The sequence below is a fragment of the Talpa occidentalis genome, unplaced genomic scaffold (genome assembly GCF_014898055.3).
Source record: "Talpa occidentalis isolate TD23 unplaced genomic scaffold, MPIMG_talOcc4v2.1 talOcc4.6, whole genome shotgun sequence".
In the NCBI taxonomy this organism is placed as follows: domain Eukaryota; kingdom Metazoa; phylum Chordata; class Mammalia; order Eulipotyphla; family Talpidae; genus Talpa; species Talpa occidentalis.
The window spans coordinates 92840928-92866845 of record NW_023604972.1 but is presented as its reverse complement, the minus strand read 5'-3'; the positions used below and the strand labels follow the sequence as shown (position 1 = coordinate 92866845).

The window sequence follows — 25918 nt, the reverse complement described above, 5'->3', positions numbered from 1 at the left end:
CAATAACAATAAATATATAAATTATATAGTATGTCAAAAAAGTAAGATCAGGAATGCCAGGCATGAAAGCTTGGTATTTTACATAGAATGGTTCTCCCTGAGATGATATTTGTGCAGACTTGAAGTGAGTGAAGGAATGAACCATACAGTCATCTGGAAGTGGCAACAACTGGGCAAAAGGTGGCGTGCATGCCTGGGGTGTTTGAAGTAATAGTAAGGAGTAGCTGGAGCAGAGTACACAGGATGAAGAGTAGCAACAGGAGTTCTGAAAGACCCAGGGGTAGGCATGGTCATGTAGGGCCAGTCATGTAGAGCTAAGCAGGCTGTTGTAAGAACTCAAGCTTTTTCTCTGAGTGATACCCAAAGAAGGGTTTGGACTTAGGTTTAACAGAATCATCCTAACTACTTATATTGAGAAAACATGGAGTAGGTGGATTGGGAGTGGGAATGGAAAGAAGATAATTAGGAAACTGTTTCAGTAATATATGAGAAAGAGATGACTCTGACCAATGTGTTAAAAGGACTGGCAGCTTTCTTGATGGATTAGGTTTTAGACTATGAGAGAAAAAGAAAAGTCAAAGGTTATTTCAGACTTAGGCTAAGATGGTAATGGTTGTTTATTGCACACATTAATTTTTTTTTTCCTTTTACCCCAGTATTATGCTGTAGACTTGTTATTTCTTACTGCTGTTATTGCTTCTACCTCTAATTGCCTTTACTCTTTCAGACTTTAGAGCTTCTGTAGACCAACATATCCAAAAGTGCTTAACATTGTAATTAAAGTAAGATTTTTGATTTAACACGATGAACTCTGAATAAGAGAAGGGAATAAGCATTAATGCCAAAACTTTTAATAGTTGCCTTCTGTATTATGCCTTAAAATTCTGGGTTAATGGTGTGTTCTGAGTAAGTTTGCTGGAAGACTAAATCCATTAGTGAGACTTCATTGATAGTTATGTTTTTATATTTAAAAAAAAAAAAACAGGCAAAAGAATGGTCTCCAACAGGAAAAGCAAAGAAAGAGAATCCTGCTAAGAAATTTTATTCTGAATCCGAGGAGGAAGAGGACTCTTCTGATAGCAGCAGTGACAATGGTGAGTTTTATAATTTAATGAAAAACACTGCTGATTTTAGCATTGTGCTATGTCTCCAACAAAGCAGTAGGCATAGAACATAATATTTAACAAGTGGGTTTAAATGAAGTTTATGTTATTATAATGGTTCCTTTCATTTACATATCACTGTTTAGTTTTCAAAGTAATCTCAACTGACATAGCTAATAAATGATCAAGTTGAAACAGAAACTCATGCTTTTCTGAATTCTTACCTGCACTCCTATTATATTTATTAGAATTGAAAATTATATTACATTTGATAAGACTTTAGTGGGATTTGTAAAGTAACATTTTTTGGTAAAAATGTTGTTTATCCCAAAACCTTGGAGAATCTGTTTGTCATCCATTTTTTATACTCTTCTATTTTTATTTTTTTAAAGATTTATTTATTTATGCATACAAGAACTGGGGTATAGGCCAGAGAGGCAGGGAGTGAGAGGATTCACCAGAGACAAAGTGGGGAACAGAACAGGCTGGCTGACTGAAATACACTGCTGAGGGGAGCAGCAGGTGAGGTAAGAGAGTTCTGCTGTGCCATGTGGGTTGCTCCCTGACCAGCTGGGGATCGAACTCATGCTACAGAGGCTGCGGATTGCTTCATAGTGTGGTGTTTAACACCTTGCGCCACCAGGGAGGCCCTATACTATATTTCTAAATGAACCTGTATAAATATAAAAGTAAAATTATTAAATATCGTGTGTGTTTTATAGAAACAGAGAGCTAAAAAGATGGAGGGCAACCATATGTAATGAAAAGAATACTAACTAAGGAGGATTTATAAGTCCTGGGTTTTAACTATGCAAACTGAATAAGGCTCTCGCCTTTGCATTTGACAAATGAAGAGGTAGAGTTAGATGCTTCTTAAGTCTTTTCAGTACTAAATTTCAGTACTAAAATTCTGTGAGTGATTTGCATAATGAAATATTGGTGTTACTTTCTAACACTCTTATTAACTATTAACCTAATAGATGTATCTGACACAAGAGCAAATGACACCCTTTGTTTTCTAAAATCTTTATTCCTTGGAAAACCAGGGCCCATGGCTATTACTTTACTCTGAGGTAATTCATTCTTTTTTCACCTCTACCTCCCATTTAAAATCTTTGTTTCCAATATCTGATAAGTTAATCTGTGATGCATTACCTTCTCAGGTAATAAGCTGAAAAATGGAGAAAATACCTCAAACTAGAGTGTTAATGCTAAAAAATAGGTAATTTTCGGGCCTCCCCGGTGGCGCCATGGGTTGAGCACTGTGCTGTGAAGCTGTCCGCAGCCTCTGCAGCATGGGTTTGATTCCTGGCCGGCCAGGGAGAAACCCACATGGTAAGGCAGACCTCTCCTGCCTCGCCCGCTGCTCCCCTCAGCAGTGTCTTTGGTCGGTCTGCCTGTTCTGCTCTCTGCTCTGTCTCTGGTGAATTCTCTCACCCTACCGTGCCTCTGACCTGTACCCCAGTTCTTGTATAAATAAATAAAATCTTTAAAAAAAATATGTAATTTTCAGGACTAATTTAGTCCATTGAAAAAGATCTTTTTTGCAGAGTTGTATCACATAGGTACTTGTCTTCATCCCATTTATTCACAAGCTCATGCCTGGTCATAAGCTAACCTTTTCAATATGTACTTGAAATATTATACTTACTTAAGATTTTTCATGGATTTATATGAATACATATAGTAGTGAATCATGTGGTTTGAGTTTTCCTTTGGCTACCGGAGGAAAAAGTAACTTAATCTTAGAAGTTTTGAGAGTGTTTTCCCAGTAAGTCTTTTTCATAAAAAACAGATTTCCTCAAGGATTTACTAACTTGAAAAATTAAATATTGGTTCCTGATTCATGTTGAATTCAGTGTAATTAACGTGAGATAATAAGTTAGATGTTATCATTTCATTGTTTATGGGCCAGCTTTCTGAATTAATGTATACTTGTGTGCAACTTTGATACAATTTCAGAATATCCTTATTCAGCAGTTATGTTTTGTCTTTGTAAAATATGGGTAAAATAAATACTGATCTTTGTAAAAGTTGATGGTAATGAGTGCCTTACTATATGGAAAGCACTGTTAATTCCTCATAGCCTTTATATGTTTCAAGTAATTTAATCTTCGTAACTCTCTAAAGAGGCTAACATCATTATTTTCATTTGCTGAAAAGGAAACTGAGACCTGGAGAGGTAGAATAGCTTGTTTAATCATATGTATAATAGTGGCAGAGGTAGAATTTAAACCTAGACATTTTAACTTGAGAACACATGCTTATATGCACTTCAAGATATTCCAAAAATGGGCCTCTCCGGTGGTGCAGCGGTTGAGCGCTGGGTTGCGAGTCTGCCCGCAGCCTCTGCAGTGCCGGTTCGATCCCTGGCCACCGGGTGATGGTCCCACATGGTGCGCAGACCTCTCCTGCTGTCCACTGCTCCCCTCAGCAGTGTATTTTGTCGGTCTGCCTGTTCTGATCCCCGCTCTGGCTCTGGTGAATTCCCTCACCCTCCCATACTTCTGACTGTACCCAGTGCTTGTATAAATAAATAAATAAATCTTTAAAAAAAAAAACAAAAAACAGGGCCTCCCTGGTGGCGGAGCGGTTGAGCGCTGGGTTGCGAAGCTGCCCGCAGTCTCTGCAGCACCGGTTCTATCCCTGGCTGCTCCCCGGCCACTGGAGGAGGGTCCCACATGGCGCGCAGACCTCTCCTGCCGCCCGCTGCTCCCCTCAGCAGTGTATTTCCTCGGTCTGCCTGCTCTGCTCCCCGCTCTGGCTCTGGTGAATTCTCTCACCCTCCCGTGCTTCTGACTGTACCCAGTGCATGTATAAACAAAAACAAACAAAAAACCAAATAAATAAAACATGCCTCTAAAAAAAAAAAAATGTTTAAAAAAAAACAAAAAACAAAAAAGATATTCCAAAAAGAATATATATACTTCTAGCTTTTCCCTGTGGTACATAAATCAGTCCTCACAGAGAAGATATTATTTACCCATTAGAATAATATTTTATCTATAGGCTGTGTTCCTGCTGAAGCACTTCATCAGATCATAGGCAGGAGCAACAGTTTGTCCTCCTTTCTAGGACACACCTATAATCATTTCAGCTAGTAAAAACTTATTCTTCTTGTTTAAAATACACATGAAAATACTATATGCATCACTTCTGCTAAGAGTTTTGGTGTACCATTAATTCATACCTAAAATATTAAAATGTGTTGCTCTTAAGTGTAACTTTATCATCTCCTTCATCTATGGAAAACTCCTACTAGCTAAAATAAGTAAAGGTTTTTTAGTTAGTAATTTTGCTTATTGCCTTTGAATTTAGAAATTTTGGAGATCATTAGAATGATTCTTTTCCCTCTCAAAATTTGTTCCTAAGAAATTTTAACTGTTGTCATCTTTTCTAAATAAAATTTCCTACTGTCAGTAGAATTCAGATTATTCCTCACCCTTGTATCATTCTTAAAAATGAAAAACAAAATATAACTTTTTGCCATAACTAGATACTTATGGAACTGAAAAGTAAGATTCTCAAATTTCTTTTACGTGGTTCATCTTTTCGCTCTTTATTTTTTTGATTGATTGATTTTTGCTCATTCTCAGAGCATCTTCTCTGTCTTGTAGAGTCCTTCTATGCTTGCCTGGCTTTAGGATACTAGAGGTCTGAATGATGGAGTGTGGCTAGAAAATGTTGAACCAAAGGAAACTAAAATTCAGCATCTGGTTTCACTTGTCATGAATATTGACATTTCTGTGTCCTTATGTATTATTAAATGGCTATAAATCAAAGAGCATCTGGTTTTATTTTTTTCAGAGAGTGACTCTGGAAGTGAAAGTGGAGAACAAGACGAGGAAGGAAACAGTAGTGACAGCAGTGAGGACTCTTCCAGTGAGTCTGAGAGTGAGACCTCAGGCGAGTCAGATGTGGAAAACAAGAGAACAGCCAAGAAGAATTCTAAAACCAAAGGGAAAAGGTAAATTATTTTGTCAAAATTTCCTTCAAAAAATAGTGTGTGTTATTTTCCCCCAGGCCATTATGTCCCTTTAATTCAGAGTGAATGGGAAAATAAGTGTGTGTATTTTTTCCCAAACAAATAATGAGTCTTATAAAATTAATTTAAAATGCTAGTTCACATTATTCCGATACTTAGTCTGGTTCATTTTCATTTTGAACTTGAAGAAATCTTGGGGTTACCCTTTGAAAATTGGTGTAACCTTGGAAGGCCGAGTTAAGTGATCAAGCAGTAGGTATGAAACACTTAATTACCTTTTGTAGCAATTTTGCTGAGAGCTAAAATTAAATCCTTTAACACTTTGCCATTATGTAACGAAGACAATTGATTTTTCTAAATAATGTTATATTAAAAAGATTATGATCCAAATATTAGAGTCAAGGGCTGTGAAGGAAGACGGTCATAAGATATTTAACGTTAGCGCTTTTTAAGATCTTCCATTATCAACAACATTATCATGTATTAAAGTGTCATTAAAATTTTGAGTAATTGGGGCTAATACCTTGGATTGCATGAGTCTGTTTTCCCCGCTGCTGTCAGCGAGTGGCCTCTGCAGACATGATGGCCCTTTCCCTGGAAGCCTGCTGCCCACTCACTTGATGAGCTTGCAGCCCAGCTCAGTCGTGGCTGACAGCACTGATTGGGGCGCAGTACGCTCTCTGCTCCTTTTATTACAGACAGTAATTAAAGCAGCTCGCCCTGCCACTTCCATAACAAACACAGCATAATGCCCTAATTATGACTTTATTAATTTAAGTCAGGATTTAATGATTTTAAAAGTGATTTATATTGTTTTTCCTGTTCAGAACAAATGAAATCTGTAGGTTAAATTAATACAGGCTTTTCATCATTGCAAAGTTAAAAAGCTAGTTACCAGTAAATTCTTTTCATTAGATTAACATCTGAAACTCTAAGCAGTAAGGTAAACAATAATTACCCATCAAAATTGAGTGATGCATAACAAAATAACACTTTTACCTTTAAAATCTTATCTTAAAAAGTGAGAAGTTAAATATATTCAAAATCAGTCACTTGTTGCAACAAAGCTGTTAACTTGGATTGCAGTAACCTTTTCTTTGAAAGTCTGTATTCCTGGTTCATTATCAGAATATCAGATATCATTGCTTCTCGACCTTTGGCTAAGATCAAGTGCAGAATATCAGATATCTATAATATTATACTTTATAAAAAGTACCTTGTTTCTAGCAAGGGAGAGTTTTGTTCAGTACACTAAATATCTTTTCAGATAACAAAAGTCAATATCCTAGAAATTTGTAATCATGTATTGTATTAGCTTCATTATTTTTTTCTTCCAAAATGGGCTTTTCTTTTTACCCGTGTTTGAATTTGTGAGAATTGTTTATTACACACAAAAGATATATCAGTTACGTTCTCTTCCTTATATTTTTAAATACGTGTTTTTAACCAGTGAATTTGGGCATAATAAATTGCCTTTCTTTGCTAGGAAAAAATAACAACAACATATTTTTCAGTCTTCAAATATAATTATATGTCCTTTGAGATGTTACCATGACTCCATTTTTAATAAACAACAATCATTTTTCCTCCACAAAAATCAATTCTAGGAAATATTGATTCTTCCCTTGCTTCACCATCCATGTTTTTCTGCCTGTTTCTTAGAATGTTTTCAAAACTTTGTCAGTACAGCCGTATGATAATTTTTTTTTAAGTTTAAGGAGCTTAAAGTGAAAACTCAAAACTTTCATTTAGTAATTGATAACTAAATTTCAGTTTTATGCTCTAAAGTATTTTCATTTGAAGAGAGATGGTATAGAATAATGGCAAAAATATGGTCGTTGGAGTAAGACAGACTTGAATACAAATTCTTATTCTCTCCCTCCTGGCTATGCATCCTTGAGCAAGTTACTTAATTTTCCTGACTATTACACTGTTATAAACCTGTTAAGAAAATATTGAAACATTTAAATTGATAATTGGTATAAAATGACTGAGTCTACCTGGCACAAAATATATACTTGGAACGCACACACAGTCATGCCATGCATACACCCACACAAATGCACATAGAACTAGACCTTCAGTTTTGAGAAAATATGAAAGACCACAGGCATCTCTCCTAATAAAAGACCTTTTGTTGTCTCACATGTTATTCCATCTCCTTGGAGACATGCTTCCCTACCCTGCTGCCTGACTTATTCCTATATCTCCATTTAAGTATCTCTTACTCTGGGAAGCATTCCCAGTCTTGGTTAAGTTTGTTTAGACACCCCTCCAAATGTTCTCATGATACACTGTACTTAAGTATTTATTACTTACCGTTCTTTTTATTGTTATTGTCATCTTGCTATTCTATATCTTCCAGTGGATTGCAGACTCAAAAGAGAGACACACAGATCATTTCTCTTACCAACCATTGATATCCATAGCATCTAACATAGTGTTAGCATATGGTAGGCAATCAATAAATTTGTTAAATGAGTGAGTGAGTGAACAAATAAATCAATAACATCAGCACTTATTTTTGACCATTCTGTATTTTTAAAGTTAATCTTTGATTGTCTTACATTTTTAGTGAGACTTAGTTTATTACAAGAATTTTCTTTTGAACTGGTTAACATTTACTCATGTTTAAAAGTCACATTTGGTGGTGCTGGGAAAACTGGGTCGCTACATGCAAAAGAATGAAGCTTGACCACTACCTCACACCATACACAAAAATCAACTCAAAATGGATTAAAGAATTAGACATAAGACCTGAAACCATAAAATATATAGAAGGAAATATAGGCGAAACACTACGTGATTTGCACATCAAAGACATCTTTACAGACACATCACCCAAAGCAGTGATAGTGAAGGCGAAGATAAACAGCTGGGACTACATCAAATTAAAGAGCTTCTGCACAGCAAAAGAGACAATAACAAAAACAAAGAGAAACCCCACCAACTGGGAGAACATTTTTGCACCCAACACTAATGATAAAGGACTGATCACAAAAATCTGCAAAGAGCTGATGAGACTCAACAAAAACAAAGAAAATAATCCAGTCAAAAAATGGGCAGAAGAGCTAAAAAGAAACTTCTCTGAAGAGGAAATGCAAATGGCCAACAGGCATATGAAAAAATGTTCAACATCACTTGTCATCAGGGAAATGCAAATCAAAACTACCATGAGATACCATCTTACACCAGTGAGAATGGCACATATTAAAAAAACTAGCAACAACAAATGTTGGCGAGGGTGTGGAGAAAAAGGAACTCTTCTGCACTGTTGGTGGGAGTGCAAACTGGTCCAACCACTGTGGAAAGCTGTGTGGAGACTTCTGGACCTACTAAACATAGAGCTTCCATATGATCCAGCAATTCCACTCCTAGGTATTTACCCAAAGGACACAGAAACATCAATTCCAAAGAACACCTGCACCCCTATGTTTATAGCAGCACTGTTTACAATAGCTAAGCTTTGGAAACAACCCAAATGCCCAAAAATAGATGACTGGATCAAGAAGATGTGGTACATATATACCATGGAATATTACTCAGCATTCAAAAAAGATAAACACATGCAATTTGCAGCAACATGGATGGCGCTGGAAGGGATCATGCTCAGCGAAATAAGCCAAAAAGAAAAAGAAAAATACCGGATGGTCTCACTCATAGCAGGAATCTAGAAAACTTAAATAAGGGACCAGGAAAATGAATAACTATAAGAAAGTGAAAATCAAAATCAACAAAAAACTATGAACCAGAGACACTTTTAGGGGGGCAGGGGCGGGAGGGGAGGGATTGGGGTCAGAATGGGGGCGCTGCAATTGTATGGGGAATATAACAATAAAATTTATTATCTAATAAAAAAAAAATAAAAGTCACATTTGGGAACATATGTAAGTAATTTTCTTGGACAGAGAAATATAAAATGCAAGTCTACTTTTACAAAAGTAGATGTATGGAAATTTAACTTTATTAATTCAAACAGTATTTTATGATAACATTTTAAAAATCAGTCTAAATATCTTTGAAATTGTTACTATTTACACATAATGTATATTCCTGGTAAATCAGATGTTTAGCTAGTAATTATTTTCTACTTATGGCATCATTTAGTGTTAGGACTTTTTGTATTTGAAGGGTTTGTGAGCTAGCTGGTATAATTAAATATGAATAGTTTTAATTTATTTGGTTAAAAACTTAACTTTTATTTCATTAATATGTTCTGGAGTTCTTAAATCATTATTATTGTTTTTATATACTAAAGAGAAATGGTTCTCAGTGAAAATATACTTCTCTAATAAGAATCTTGACTTAGAGACAAAATGGACAAATAGCAGCATTTGTCATTAGATTTTTTAAATTACTAAGCCTGTTTATACAAATGATTTAAAGTTGATAGATCAAAATTTATTATTATGCAGTGATTCTGAAGATGGGGAGGAAAAAAATGAAAAATCTAAAACTTCAGATTCTTCCAATGCGGAATCTAGTTCAATAGAAGAAAGTTCTTCAGATTCTGAATCAGAATCTGAATCTGAAAGTGAATCTGAATCCAGAAAAGTCACTAAGGTAAGAGATAACATGTTTACTACCAAAATTAAGTATTCTTATAGCCTTTACCTAATTAATAGTAAATATTTCTGAAAATCAATGCTTTGCTAAAAGTTTTCCTGTTCAGAACAAATGAGATCTAATCATTGCAAAGTTTAAAAGTTAGTTATTAGTGGGCGGTGGCGCAGCGGTTGAGCGCTGGGTTGCTAAGCTGTCCGCAGCCTTTGCAGCGCCGGTTCGATCACCGGCTGCTCCCTGGCCACCGAAGGAGGGTCCCACATGGCGCTCAGACCTCTCCTGCCGCCCGCCGCTCCCCTCAGCAGTGTACTTCGGTCCTTCTGCCTGCTCTGCTCCCCGCTCTGGCTCTGGTGAATTCTCTCACCCTCCCGCACTTCTGACTGTACCCAGTGCATGTATAAACAAAACAAACAAACAAACAAATAAATAAAACATGCCTCTATAAAAAAAAAATTAAAAAAAAAGTTAGTTATTAGTAAATTCTTTTCATTAGATTAACACCTAAAACTAAACAGTTTAACATTGTTGCTCACAACTAAAACACCATCTTCTTTTATCCACATTTATGATTTTTTTCTGGATACTCACTTTCCTTGTAACTCAGCCCCACAGAGAAGTTAGAAACTTTTTTTCCAAACCTCATTCTTTGTCACTGAAATTAGAGATCTGAATGTTGTGAGTATGACTTTTTTGTTCTAGACTAGGATGTGACAAGGGAGGTTTTTGCTTAGGGGTGCATAAAAGGAAATCATAAAAATAGTACTGAGCAAAGAAATGAATCAAAAAATTGAGGAGGATTGCTTATTTAAAATCAGGTATTTTGGATAATAGAATATTTTTAAAGGCTTAATTAGAGGGTATACATTCTTTAAACTAGTTAATAAAGCTGCAGTAACCCTGTACTTAGAAACAAATGCAACAGCCACTTATGTAATAGAATGATGTTTTTGATATGATACTTTAAACACTGCACTTTGTTTGCTAAATAGCAAAAATTAAAAGTATAAGTTGCAAAAACTTTTATTATTACAAAATTCAGGCCTAATGCTTATCTTCCTGATCTGGAATTATTGTTTCCTATAAATGGATCTTATTAATGCTAGACTTCAAATGCAGTAGTGTATATATAAGCTGAATTATTCCATGTGTTGGAAATATGGTCAAACCTTTCCTTTGAAATTGATTACTTTTTAACCTAACCTTTTTTTCACATATTTGTTTTATAACTTAAATTTCTCTAATAAGTCATACGAGTAGCCAAGGATGAAAATAAATTTATTGAAGTAGATAATTGTCCTTGCCCATCCAGAGGTTTACTATTAAATAAATAACATATTTTTTTGGAAAAGCATATTTTATTTTTTTTAATTGAGACAACATTAGTTTACAACACAACACTATATATATATGATTTAGAAGTATAGGATCATGTCGTTCCGGCGTTTATTACTTCCCCACACCCACGACCAAGGCACCTATAATCCTCCACCATAACCCACTGTGCCTACTTCCCATTCAGCTCTCCCTCCTTCCCCAACCCCAGTTACACCCTCAATTCTACAGTTAGATTTCTAGGGTTTGTCACTGGTTTGGTTTTATTTGACCTTATGTTTTGTTTCTCTATATTCCCCAATATAAGTGAAATCATCCAGTATTCGTCTTTCTCCTTCTGACTTATTTCACTTAGCATAATCCCCTCCAGTTCCATACATGTAAGAATTTATTTGTTTTATAGCTGAGTAGTATACCATTGTGTGTATATATATGTATATACACTACCTCTTCCTCATACACTCATCTGTCTTTGTTGTTTACTTAGTGTTTCCATAACCATTGTAAATAGTACTGCAATGAACATAGAAGTGCACACATCCCATGATTAGTGTTTTGGCATTCTTCAGGAAGTTGCCTAGTAATGGAATTGCTTTATCTCTTAGAGATTTATAGGCATATTTATCTGACCTTGCGTAAAATCTCATCACGTAGTGAGTTTAAGATCTCTCATTTCCTACTTATATCAAATTCCAAAACAATTTAAGATGTTATTTGAAATTAAGGAGTTTTAGAAAAAATGTAAGTACTACCCAGAATAAGAAATCTGTGGGTTTTTTTTAACGACCAAACAAGAAATCAACAAACGTTAAGTGGGCAAAATTAAGGCTAGTTGTTTTATACCAAGTTTTGTAAAAGCTGAAAAATTACAGACTTTAGTAACTATAGTATTAGAAACAGAACTTTAGAGGTCCAAAAAAAGTCACAAAAGTACTTTGTATCAGCGATTCCATGTTTCTTCTTTGTCAGAGACTTTCACTGATCAAATTAAACCTCTTAATATTTGAAAATTTCACTATTGAACATTAGTGCATAATTTCAAAGTATTACAGTGAGCCAAGACACTTGAGAAATTTGGGTTTTATACACATTGTTGCTATTTTTATGTCTGTGTTTGTTTATACATTTTCTGTATATTAGAATGTCTTATCTATAATTGACATATAATTGGCATAGGATTGTTTTATCAGCTGGAATATTCTCCACCTTAAAATCACTATAACTATTTTTTTGTTTGTTTCTATTTCTTTCTGAGTGATCTGGAGTATAATGTGCAATTACAAGGGTACCAATTTCCTAAAAACGGGCAACTCTCTAATTGTGGAAAAGTACTCTTTCCACCAAGTGTTGTGGCTTCTGCTCTAAATTATGAGTAATGAAGGCAGATGGTGGGTGCTTTACCTTAATTTAGCATGACAGTATGTTAGTGCTGAAAATTCATATGCCTTAAATTTGCAGCCCAGTGGAATCTATACTTTTGCTCTTTTTCTTTGCTTTCGTCTGGACAATGTCTTTTGGGGATACTGAACATAAAAATGAAACCTTGGCAGTACCTTGATTATATGACTTTCAAAACAGTTCATTTTAGGATGGTCCCATTAGAAAGGTATAGTTTTCTGCTTGTTGGGAGATAATATCTTTATTCTTCTGTTTCCTCATCTATAAAGTAAAAATGATATCTACTCTATCTCCTTCAACTGCTATTATAAAAACTGAAATGTGAATGATCATTGTAAAGCATTATATAAATATAAAATAGTGGTGTTAACATTTTGAAATTTGAGCATTAGTCGCTGGAGATACCAACAGTATTAGAGTCATAGAACATGGCTGCTAAAAGCAACTCGAATTTTTGGGTAACTCTGATGTTTCCTGTATCTTCTCAACTCTTCTCATACTACTCATGTTATAAGTTAGCATTCAGTTATGACCTCTTACCCTTTGTGCAACTTGTGGCCTTATTCATTTTTTTCAGAAAACTGAGCTGCCACCCCCTGTAAACACCTTATATCTCTCTCAGCTCCCTAAAACACCATTTCTCTGTACCCTCCATATTCTTTAGATATAGCTCTGAATAAGTGCCCCCTATGCACTGGCCTTGTTTTGTTGATAGTATTATACTCCTTCACACCTTCGATCTCTCCTCCACTTATTCCTTCCCTGCCAAACAGAACACTCAAGTCTTGCCCAGCATTTAAAGAGAGGAAGGAGGGGATAGAAGAGACACAGAGACAGAGAGTATAAGTGAGGAAGAGTGAAAGTTTAGAAAAATATTCTAGATCTTCTCTGTCAGCTTCTTAACCCAGTTATTCCTGAGTCCCTTAGAACCTAGTTTCCATTCCTATCACTTTCTACAAACACTGCTCTGAAAAGTCAACCTTGTTCTTTCCCTTAAACCTAGTTTTTATAATTTTCCACCTTTTTTTTCACTTTTTTTTTAAAGATTTATTTATTTATGCATACAAGAGCTGGAGTACAGGCCAGAGGTGCGGGGGGTGAGAGGATTCACCAGACAGAGTGGGGAACAGAACAGGCACATTGACTGAAATATACTGCTGAGGGAAGCAGCAGGCGAATCAGGAGGGGTCTGATGCACCATGTGGGTAGCTCCCTTATTCGGGATCAAACTCGTGCTGCTGTGGCTGTGGATAGCTTCATAGGTTGCATCTTAACCCCTTGCTCCACCAAGAAGGCCCCTGCTTGCTTCACTTTTTACCACCTTCTGACACCCAGCTGTGACCATGTCCCCCAGGTTAGTGCTTGGTGCACATTATTTTTCAAAAAATACTAATTGGGGACCTCCCTGGTGGCGCAGGCGGTTGAGCACCGCACTGTGAAGCTGTTTGCAGCCTCTGCAGCACAGGTTTGATCCCGGGCCGGCTGGCGCGAATCCCACATGGCACAGCATACCTCTCCTGTCTGGCCCGCTGCTCCCCTCAGCAGTGTATTCTGTCAGTCTGCCTGTTCTGTTCCCCGCTCCTGTCTCTGGTGAATCCTCTCACCCTCCCGCGCATCTGGCCTGTACCCCAGTTCTTGTATAAATAAATAAATTTTAAAAAATACTAATTGATACACATTAACTCTCTTTAATCCTCCTTTTTTCTCTGTCCCACCCTTCCACCCCCACTATGAGACTCATTCAATCCTATCACTTTGGTTAATACATTTATGTGAATTACTTCCTTAATAGCATCTTTAAATCCCACCAAAAGCTCTAACATTTCTTAACAGATTTAGAGCAAATTCTTGTAACTCTCAGCAGCTACTGGTTTCCCAATATAGTCAGAAGGCATGCTCTGCTCTTTGGTACTAGCATTCTTTTGATTTTCCTAGATTGTAGCTCCAGAGTTATCTTTGACTCCTGTGTATATTTACACAGTTGTCTTGGAGATTCTGTGTGTTATTTCTCATCTCTTCTTTTCCTACCACCACTATTCTTGATCAGCTTTTTATTACCTCACCAATAGACCATTGCCATTGGTCTGTGATGGCAGATGCTTCTCTGACATATTCCTTCTGTACCACTGTCAGATTAATGTTAAAGCTAGCTATAATGACACCCCATTGTCATTTGAGTTCAGTAAACTCCTCATGATAGCATGCCCAAAACTACCTTTCTAGTCTTAATCTCTTTATATTCCTTGTGTTCTATCCCAGTGGACTACTTGTAGTTCTCTGAACATGCTGTATGCCTTCCTATTTCTATGCCTTTGGTCTTTCTTTAGCATCATTTTTCTTATTACAGAAAATAAATGCTGAGGAGAAAGTGGCTTTATATCAGAGTGTGGTCCCTCCAGTTCTCGTAGTTGAGAATGACTACATGGAATGAAAGATGTTACTGATGAGAGGATATCACTCATGGGAACGGTATAGGAACATTCAAAAGGATGAGAACCACTGTTTATGCTCCTCGAGGGTTTATCATTTAGCACCAGTCCCCAATATATCATAAAGCCACAAAACCATAGTCATACATTCTGGGGACAGGTCCATAATGACCAAAGGAAATTATCTTGTTCTTCAGGTATAATTAGTTTTGATAGGCATATTTTTATTTGTAGGTGTTCTTTTCCAAAATATATTTCATAGAGAAATATTTAATTGAGTGTAATCCTCTTTATGAAATAATTATTTTGCTCTAAATAATACCTATGACAAAATTACTTTTACTTATAATAGTTTCACATTTTTAAGCCCCTTCACATACTTTGCACAGTATACAGAGAAACTTTTTTAATATGGAAGTGTAGAGAAATCAGTAATGTCGACCACACTATATCAGAAAAAGATTCACATTTATATCACTTTATCCATTTTTTACAGCTATAATTGTTATGTTCTGATTGTAGTTAAAATCATATTGAACAGATGGCAACAATTTTATTAAAATATTTTTTTAAGTTTCCAGGAGATCGTATTTTTCTTTGTTGAACCTAAGCGATAATGTTTTTATATAACTAGCCAGAATGTTAGAGTGCTTTACATACTGAATTTTTTCCCTATCACTTTATTAGTCCACTGTTCACATCTTAACTGGAATACTTTAACTGGTAATGCATTCAGGGCCTGTGCACCAACTATTAAAAGATTAACCATATTAAAGATTCTGGAGTATAAAGTAAATGTGGCATGTGTAATGAAATAGATCTTAGAGAAAAGTGAAAGGAACTATTTTCTCATTGTTTTTCTGACATATTTAAGAAATATGTTTAAGAAAGAAGTTTTACTTGTGTTTTTATAAGCATTATGTTACAATTACATAACTTCTGTGTATTATAGAATACTGGCTTTTACTATGACAATTCAAAGCCTTGCCTCTTTCAATTTATGTCTTCCCCAATTTAGTTCATATTTTAAGTTCTCCAGAACAGAAATATCATTTCACTTCAGTTGAGCTCCTTAAATCAAGGTGAATGCCATTAAGTAAGCTTTCTTACTGAGGTTGATATACTATCTAATAGGGAAGATTTGTTTAACAGTTTAAACTTTTTTTAACATATAAAGAAGTCTCAATTTATTGTAGCATGCTTTCATTTTAAAGCACAGGGTAAGTGTGAGCCTTAGATTTTTTAAATCAAATTTGTGAGATGACTTGAAGGCAAAAAAGTCATTAAATTGTCCTTGGTTGATAATTCTAATTGAAAATATTTCATGCAAATGTGTTGCCCTGTGAGGCTAGAAATTAGCCTTGAATTTTATATTAATTTCAATGCACGGTTTGGGTTTGACAAACTTTACATTCCACTTATCCTGTTTTACGATTTAAATTTTAAACCTCTGTATAACGGTTTCCTCTTAGGAAGCATGTTTGATGCTTGTCATGTCAGATCTTCTTTTCTACTTGCTTTTTATTTTAATCACCATAAAAATGAACATGCATAATACATAAAAAATCTTTACAGATATATATTACAATTTTGTTTGTATTATTTAGGGCTTAATGTGTTATTTCCAGGTTCTTTTATTTATTGTTTGAAATGAAATATATTAAATAGAAATCAGTTTCTTAACCCAGTGACTTTGTATTTCATTTTGATAATGTTGACGTGTTGGGGTGTATAATAGAATACCATAGAAACAAAGTGGAGATTTGAGAAGGATGAATTGATAACTGGGGTTTTTTGTAGTGAGATTTTTTAAGATCAGTTACTGTTGTCCTTATAAAAGTCTAATATAGTCACTCAGCTGTTAAAAACCTAATCCTCTATTTAAAAAAATATACAAAAACAAATTGTCTATCTTTCTGCCTGATCTCTTCTCAAGTGCTAACACAATGGAAACAGTGGGTGATCTGTCAGTGTGTTTGGTTTGTCAATGATGGTTTTGTATAAATATTGGGAGGGTAAGAAATAAAATTCACACAGTAAAATATGATTTCATCTGCCTTTTCTCTGCAGCTCCATGGCTCATGCTGCGGTGTGAAATTCTCATTTTACACACTTTGCAGGCGGAGCACATGAATTATGCATTGAGCAAGAAAAATCTCCTGCCTCAAGTCCTATATGCATTTACCCAGGTTCTGTCTCTATTACCAAGATGAATTGCAAATGGAGAAATGTTTGATGGAATAGGGCTCTTAACTTCTTTGTTTAGAATTCAGATTTTTATTTTTATAGTAGATCCTTTAAGTATGAAAATATTTTGAACTTACTATGGATTTTTTAAAATGAAAAATGAAATATAATATAAGAAAGGAATGCCAAACACATCATGAAGCCTTTTATATCCTTGATTCAGAATGCAAGGCTTTTTCAGTTCAGTAGGAATGACCATTATGTATGGCTAATGTTGTATTTCAGTCACCAGTTATTTGCTGTTCTCAGAAAGTCAGTGAAATTCTGTCCTTGTGAGAGCTGTTTTTCTTTCTGTTTTGGGCTTCTAAGAAGAGATTATACCAATTTCACATGTAGTTCTGTACTGTTTTGTATGTGAGCAGATGTGTATTTAATAGATATTGTTACACACTCTTAACTGTGAAGTAGAAAATAAGGTATAGACTTGCCTCTGGCTTTAACTTTATCTAGATTTGACAGGTTTCTAATTTTTCAGGGTGAGAGGTTACAGTTCCATAGAACTGTCATGCACCATTATAGCTATAGGAAGCTATGCCCATTGTGCTCAGCACAGCATTTGATAAGTCACATGGTGACAAGCTCTTTTTGTTATATATTCTTTCTTCATAGGAATGATGTTCAAGTTGGGATCACATGTTCATTCTATACCTGTTTTTGTTACCTGAAATTTATAAATTTCAGCTTCAAAACTAACCTTCTATTTTTGCCCCTGTCCTAGAGATCATTAACTCATTTAAGGCATGGAGAGAGGGACAAATATTATTTGTTTTTAAGTAATAAATGAAAATTCAAATCCATGTAGATGATTTGGAGCTTTCAGTTGCAGAAATAATTATTTTGAGGAAAAAAATTTGTGTGATGCTTTTAGTTAGTGTTCTAATGTGTATTATTTTCTGAGTATTGGCATAAGGAGAAAAATAAGCAGAACTTAAGATTATTTAAAAACATTTTCTAACATAATTTGATATAGTACGGGTGTGCATATACACTAAGAGTTCTATCATAGTGTAGACTTTAAATGATACCTTTTATTTTTGTGATATCATTTCATGGCTGAAGGAATATTTAAAAAATATTTGTAATAATTGACATAAACAATAAGTTAGAAGCTCGTTTAGTAGATTATAAACTGTCTGAAGGTAGGGACTGTTTGTCTTGGCTGTTATATCCATTGCTTAGCATAGAATCTGATACATGCTTAAAAGTCTATACATATATCTATTGAATGAAGAAGTCATTGAGTAAGTAAACAAAAACATATGAGCAAAAGGTTCACTTTTGATCTTTAATTTGAGAAGATTTAATGTTAAAAAGCATGTATTATAAAGATAAAATGACCTTACCCAAATACATCCATTTAACACACTATCTTTGTTAGTCTTTAATTGATTATAATGCTACCCAGTACTGTACATAATTTATCCTTTTTTGAAAAAAAAAATTACATAGCTTTTCTGAATATCTAACCAAATTCTGAACACCTGGGCTTAGGGACACTGTTTGTTAGTCCATGATTTTTAGTCCATTTTTATTCAAAAATAAGATGGACTGAATGAACAAATCTGAGGTGAGGAAGCCCTGATTATATGCAAATATATTTGTGATACTTATTTTCTCCTAAAAGAAAACTAGAGAAAGTAAATCCTTTTCAACCCCTAAAGAGCAAGAGTCTGAATATATCATTTATAGATTTGAACAAATACCTTTGGCAAAAGAAGTCTGATGTGATGCAGTGTTGAAATATCAAGTGCCTGGTTTAATGCTTGTCACACACCACTTTTCAGTAAAGGCTAATCTATCACAGCCCTGCCAACCACTTCAGAGTTAAGCATATATTGTTTAAGCATTTCTTTTTCTTAAATAAGCTTGTCTTAAGTTATTTTCAAGACTATTTGTGCACTTTCTACCAAAGAGGCGTATTATGTTTTTGTTAGCAAAAAGTTAGCAGATTGTAAAATATTTTCTTACTTTAAATTTTCTTCTAAAGATATCCTTTATAATCTTTAATCACACAGTATTTTTAAACAGTTAACACTTTGCATGGTGGGGAAGAAATGCTTTATGCATTCTGAAATAAAAATTTTGATTCAAAAAAGTCCTTTGTGTAACCATACAAAAAGTTAATTTGATTTTTTTTTTTCTTAGAAGACTGAGCAGAGGAAAAATGTTTGAAACATTTAGGACTACTCACAGATTTAAAAAAATAGAACATATAATAAGTGAAATATTTCCTTTTTTATAGGAAAAAGAAAAGAAATTACAAGAAAGAAATCCTGTTACCAAAAATGTCTCACTTCTAGATCTAGATGATTGTAAGTACTGGGATTTAAACTTTATCTTCTATGTTTAGTTGTAGTAATTTTTAATACTGTCTTTCATTTATTTATCTTAAGCTGTATCTACATCTATTATGAGATTTATAGATGAATAAAGCAAGAAAATATTATAAATTGGTTGTTAGTACCTGTTTCTTCCAGATATTCGGCATATCATTGTATCACATGAATAGATATAATTGGTTAAATAAGAGAGCACCAAATTAATTGTAAGATCTTTTGGTTTAGAAATTTATACTTGTTTTAGTAAATAAGTATCCATCTTACAACTTCTTCCCATGGAGCGTTGATTGTGGGCATTGAGACTTCTAGTTAAGGATGTAAGGAAATGGGAAAGTAATTGGAAATATAAAGGTTATAGCATCTTCTTGCCACATTTTCAGTAGGAACAAAAATGGGTGCAAAGCCTTTGAAGCCCCAGTGTGGTTTTTATCCATCAATATTTTTATCTGCAAAAAATCCTTGATTCGACAAATCTACTCTGAGAATTTAGAATCCTACAAATGTACTCATTCAAGTGTGCAAAAATGTGTATTCATCATCTCTCCTTAAATCTGCGTGCATTATGAGAAAGATGTTGAAACTTTGTTGGTAGGTCAGTTTTGCATAAGAGTAACAATAAGTAGAATTTCATTAATCTTAGACCACTACCAATTTTCAATATAGTTTTTCCGTCCTAGAGGTGAGTTATGTTTTCAAGTTGTCTGTTTATATTATTTACTGTCTATATCTTCAGTAGCATGGAAAATTCTTAATATAGAGAGATTAAAATGTGTAATACAGAAAAACAATGTAGGGAAGTTTTAAATGGAGCTGGATTTGAATAATTTACACCTACTGGTAAAGATTTTAGTTTACATCATATTTCACCTATTGGTGAAGATTTTAAAGCAATACACTGTATTCCTAAGGATTGGAGAAACAGGCTTCCTATATATTCTTTTTAATCGGTACAACTTAGCAATATATCTATCTGTATTTAAATTGTATGTGTGGGGCCTCCCTAGTGGTGCAAGGGGCTAAGTGTCAGCACTATGAATCAGTCCGCAGCTACTGTAGCACAAGTTTGATCCCCAGCCAGAGAGGTGACCCACATGGCGAGGCAGACCTCTCCTGCCTTGCCCACTGCTCCCCTCAACAGTGTATTTCAGTCGATCTGCCTGTTCTGCTCCCCACTCTGTCTCTGGTGAATCCTCCCACCACCCCACACCTCTAGCCTACACCCCAGCTCTTGTATGCATAAATAAATAAATCTTTAAAAAAATAAATTCTACATGCCCTTTGACTGGTAATTTCTTCCTAGGAAGTTATCTAGCAAAATCAAATCTTACTCCTTACTTATTTAGACTCCTTAGTTTAATGGCTTAATTTTATACCTAAGTACATCTTTTTATGTTTCTAAAACCTTAGATTACCTCATTATTGCCTATCTATTATCTACTCTTATCTTTTACATTTGTGAAATATACCAGGCTCATTCATACCCAGAGTTTTTGTACTGCTGCTCTAAGAATACTCCCAGATCTTCCAATGGCAGGGTTGCATCTTATCTTTCAAATCCCAGCTCTTAAGTTCCCTCTCTTTACCTTCACTAATTTCTCTGGAGTGTCATCATGATACTTTTCACTCCCTCAAATTATCTTAAATAAGTTTATGATTTGTTTATTTTTCATCTCACCAAACTAAAGTGTAAATTCTATGAAAACAGGATCCTTGTCTATCTTGCTTACTGCTATTCCTAGTACCTAAAATAGTATGTAGAAGATAGTGAGCACCCAGTAAATATTTGTTGAATTAATGATTTACACATAGGTATATATAAAAATTTCATTGCATCATTAATTATAACAAAATCCTGAAAATAAACACAATGTTTACAATATAATAGTAGAACTATTAATAGAAATTAAGGAAATCTTTGTCTCTAATTATATAGTTATGAATCAAAAATATTGTAAATTAAAAAAGATACATACAGGGCCTCCCTGGTGGCGCAGCGGTTGAGTGCTGGGTTGCGAAGCTGCCCGTAGCCTCTGCAGCGTCGGTTCGATCCCCTGCTGCTCCCCGGCTGCTCCCCGGCTGCTCCCCGGCCACTGGAGGAGGGTCCCACATGGCGCGCAGACCTCTCCTGCCGCCCGCTGCTCCCCTCAGCAGTGTACTTCGGTCCTTCTGCCTGCTCTGCTCCCCGCTCTGGCTCTGGTGAATTCTCTCACCATCCCGCGCTTCTGACTGTACCCAGTGCGTGTATAAATAAAAATACATGCCTCTTTTAAAAAAAAAATCAGTCTTGTACAGCAAAATAAATGTTTAAAAAAAAAAGATACATAGAAAGCATATTCCATTAGTGTAAAAAAAAGAACAAAAGAGCAGATATATATTGTACACCATCACAATTATACATCATACATTTCTGGAAGGCTGCAGGATAATCCTCTAGTGGTAGTAAGCTCTGGCCCCTGTGGGTGTAGGACTAAACTAGGAAGAGAGAAAAGAAAAAGACTTTTGTTTCATATCTTTCTGTGATAATGAATATTTTATATTTAGATGTAACTTTCATAATTTAGAAAGTTTAGTATCATAAAAGAATCACAGTTTGTCTCTGGTTTATAGTTGCTTATTGATTTTGATTTTTTTCTTTATTATAATTAGTCTTTTTCCTGGTCCCTTATTTAGGTTTTCTAAATTCCTGCTATGGTGAAATAAGTCAAAAGGCAAAAGAAAAAGATCAAATGGTTTTACTTATAACAGGAATATAGGAAAACCAAATAAGACATCAGTGTAAAAAAAATGATAACCTTACAAAACACCACAAAGCAAAAACAGACAATTATAAATCAGAGACATACTGCAGGGGAGGAGGAGGGAGAGGGATCAGAGAGAGGGAGGGAAGAGCACAGGGGACTGAGGTGATGGTGCACAGGTGCCTTGGGGAAGGAAATTCTATGGGGACTCAACCTGAGGGGTTGGGGGGAAGCAAATATATTGTTTAAAAAAATTTTTTTTTAAATAAATAAATAGGGCCTCCCTGGTGGCACAGCAGTTGAGCACTGGGTTGCGAAGCTGCCCGCAGCCTCTGCAGCACCGGTTTGATCCCCGGCTGCCAGGCACGCAGACCTCTCCTGCCACCCGCTGCTCCCCTCAGCAGTGTACTTCGTCAGTTTGCTGGTTCTGCTCTCCGCTCTGGCTCTGGTGTATTCTCTGACTTTCCCGTGCTTCTGACTGTACCCAGTGCTTGTATAAATAAATAAATCTTAATAAATAAATAAATAAATAAATATAATGTTCCCTAAAAAGAAATAAATAAATTCCTGCTATGAGTGAGACCATCCGATATTTTTCTTTTTCTATCTGGCTTATTTCGCTGAGCATGATCCCTCCCAGCTCCATCCATGTTGCTGCAAATTGCATAAGTTTATGTTTTTTGATTGCTGATAATATTCCTTTGTGTATATGTACCATATCTTCTTGATCCAGTCATCTATTTTTGGGCATTTGTGTTGTTTCCATAGCTTAGCTATTGCAAATAGTGCTGCTATAAACATAGGGGTGCAGGTGCCCTTTTGAATTAATGTTTCTGTTTCCTTTGGGTAAATACCTAGGAGTAGAATTGCTGGATCATATGGAAGCTCTATATTTAGTAGGCTGCAGAATCTCCACACAGCTTTCCATAGTGGTTGGACCATTTTGCACTGCATGAGCAGTGCAGGAGAGTTCCCATTTCTTCACATCCTCGCCAACATTTGTTGCTAGTTTTTTTTAATATGTGCCATTCTCACTGGTGTAAGATGGTATCTCATTGTAGTTTTGATTTGCATTTCCCTGATTACAAGTGATGTTGAACATTTTTTCATATGCCTGCTGGCCATTTGCATTTCCTCTTTGGAGATTTTTTTTTTTTTTTTTTAGCTCTTCTGTCCATTTTTTGACTGGATTATTTACTTTGTTTTTGTTGAGCCTCGTCAGCTCTTTGTGGATTTTTGTGATCAGTTCTTTATCATTAGTGTTGTGTGCAAAAATGTTCTCCCAGTTGGTGGGGTTTCTCTTTGTTTTTGTCATTGTCTCTTTTGCTGAACAGAAGCTCTTTAATTTGATGTAGTCCTAGCTGTTTATCTTTGCCTTCACTATCGCTACTTTGGGTGATGTGTCTGTAAAGATGTTTTTGAGGTGCATGTCATAAAGTGTTTTGCCTCTGTTTCCTTCTATATATTTTATGGTTTCAGGTCTTACATTTAGTCCAAAAACTATTTCTTTAAAAAATCTTTTGTTGGGCCTCCCTGGTGGCGCATCGGTTGAGCGCTGGGTTGCGAAGCTGCCCACGGCCTCTGCGGCGCCGGTTCGATCCCCGGCTGCTCTCCGGCCACTAGAGGAGGGTCCCACATGGCGCGCAGATCTCTCCTGCCGCCCGCTGCTCCCCTCAGCAGTGTACTTCGGTCCTTCTGCCTGTTCTGCTCCCCACTCTGGCTCTGGTGAATTCTGTCACCCTCCTGCACTTCTGACTGTACCCAGTGCATGTATAAACAAACAAACAAATAAATCATAAATTAAAAAAAAAATCTTTTGTAGTCCTGCATTTGTCAGAAATGCTTAATGGCTTAATTTTATACCTACGTACATCTCTTTCTGTTTCTAAGACCTTAGATTACCTGATTATTGCCTACCTACTATCTGCTCTACTCCTTTGCATTTCTGAAATATACCAGGCTTATTCATACCCAGAGTTTTTGAAAACTCTCTTGTTAACAAATTAATTTTTTTGTCTTTCTGCTAAGTGCAAGGTACTCTGCTAGCTTCTAGAACAGATAAATAGAATTTAGTTATTCTTTTCAAGAGACTAAAACCTAGTCAGGGACACAGATATCTGAACAAGTAACTTGTTATATGAGAGAGAGGTGTGGAGGTATAAAATACAGTAAAGCGCAAATGAGGGAGAAGACAAAAAACAACTAAAGAGCCACAAAGGCCTTGTGGAAGAAGACATATGATCTGTGCTTAGAGATAATGACATATGGAGTATTATGAGAGAAAAGCACTGTTGAGAAAGGTTCTTAAAACATTAACTTCATTATATGCTCCTTATTAACCTCTAATGGTTCTCTGTTGTCTATATGATAAGCAGTTTGGTGATCAAAAATTAAAAAGTCTGGGCCTCCCCGGTGGCGCAGCAGTTGAGCACTGGGTTGCGAGGTTGCCCGCAGCCTCTGCAGTGCTGGTTCGATCCCCGGCCACCAGGCGAGGGTCCCACATGGCATGCAGACCTCTCCTGCCACCCACTGCTCCCCTCAGCAGTGTATTTCGTCGGTCTGCCTGTTCTGTTCCCCGCTCTGGCTCTGGTGAGTTCTCTCACCTTCCCATGCTTCTGACTGTACCCAGTGCTTGTATAATAAATAAATTAATCTTTAAAAAAAAATTAAAATGTCCCTCTAGCAGCTTGGGTTCACAGTTGTGAGAATCAGATTCATTTTGAAGGATTTTGAAGGAAAGGCAGACACATTCCTGAGTTTTATCTAAGAGACACATCATAATCCACAGAGGTTATTTGTTCAGTACACATTGTATACCAGGAAAACTGAAAGTACTGAATTTATGTCTTCATTCAGAAAGCACTTGCTATGATCTATGTAGTTGACTACATGTTGGAGATTCTAAATGAATACAACATTGTCCCTACCCAAGAAACTCAAAGTGTTATGGGAAAAATGGATACGTTGGCAATTAGATTGCTGCATTGTAAATGAAAGGAGAAAAGAGATGTGCATGGAATCTGTTAGGTATTGGGATACCTAAACCACCTAGCTGTACCAAGATGAACACTCAAGCTCAGTGAAAATAAGAATTAAACATAGGTGTACAGGTGTTCTTTTGACTCAATGTTTTTGTGTCCTTTGGGTAGATCCCTAGTAGTGGAATTGCTGGGTCTTATGGTAGCTCCATTTTTAGTAGACTGAGAAACCTCCAGACAGTTTTCCATAGTTTTTGGACCAGTTTGCACTCCCACCAGCAGGACAGTTCCTTTTTCACCACATCCTCATTTTTTGTTGCTCGTTTTTTTGATATGTGCCATTCTTATTGGTATGAGGTGGTATCTCAGTATGGTTTTAATTTACATTTCCCTGATTATAAGGTATGTTGAACATTTTTTCATATGCCTGTTGGGCCATTTGCATTTCCTCTTTGGAGAAATGTCTTTTAAGTTCTTCTGCCCATTTGTTGACTGGATTGTTTATTTTGTTTTTGTTGAGTTCTGTGAGTTCTTTGTATATCTTTGTGATCAGTCTCTTATCAGTTGACTGGAGTGCAAAGATTTTTTCTCAATCAGTGGGGTGTCTCTGTTTTGGTTAACGTCTTTTGCTGTGTAGAAGCTTTTCAGTTTGATGTAATCCCAGGAGTTTATCTTTTCCTTGATTTTCTTTGCTTTGGGTGATGAGTCTTTAAAGATGTTTTTGCGATGTATGTCTTGTAGTGTTTTATCTATATTTTCTTCTATATATTTTATGGTTTCAGGTCTTATGTCCAGTTCTTTTATCC

The 25918-nt window shown here is 35.7% G+C and overlaps 1 protein-coding gene across 1 annotated transcript in view; it reads left to right on the top strand.

Moving 5' to 3' along the window:
• AP3B1 (adaptor related protein complex 3 subunit beta 1) overlaps positions 1–25918 on the top strand; it is a 210205-nt gene that overhangs the window by 110297 nt on the left and 73990 nt on the right. Inside the window, exons 18-21 of the mRNA XM_037529629.2 lie at positions 986–1094; positions 4911–5070; positions 9504–9651; positions 19300–19369. Coding sequence (XP_037385526.1) covers positions 986–1094; positions 4911–5070; positions 9504–9651; positions 19300–19369 — 487 coding nt within the window. The remainder of the gene's footprint in view (positions 1–985; positions 1095–4910; positions 5071–9503; positions 9652–19299; positions 19370–25918) is intronic.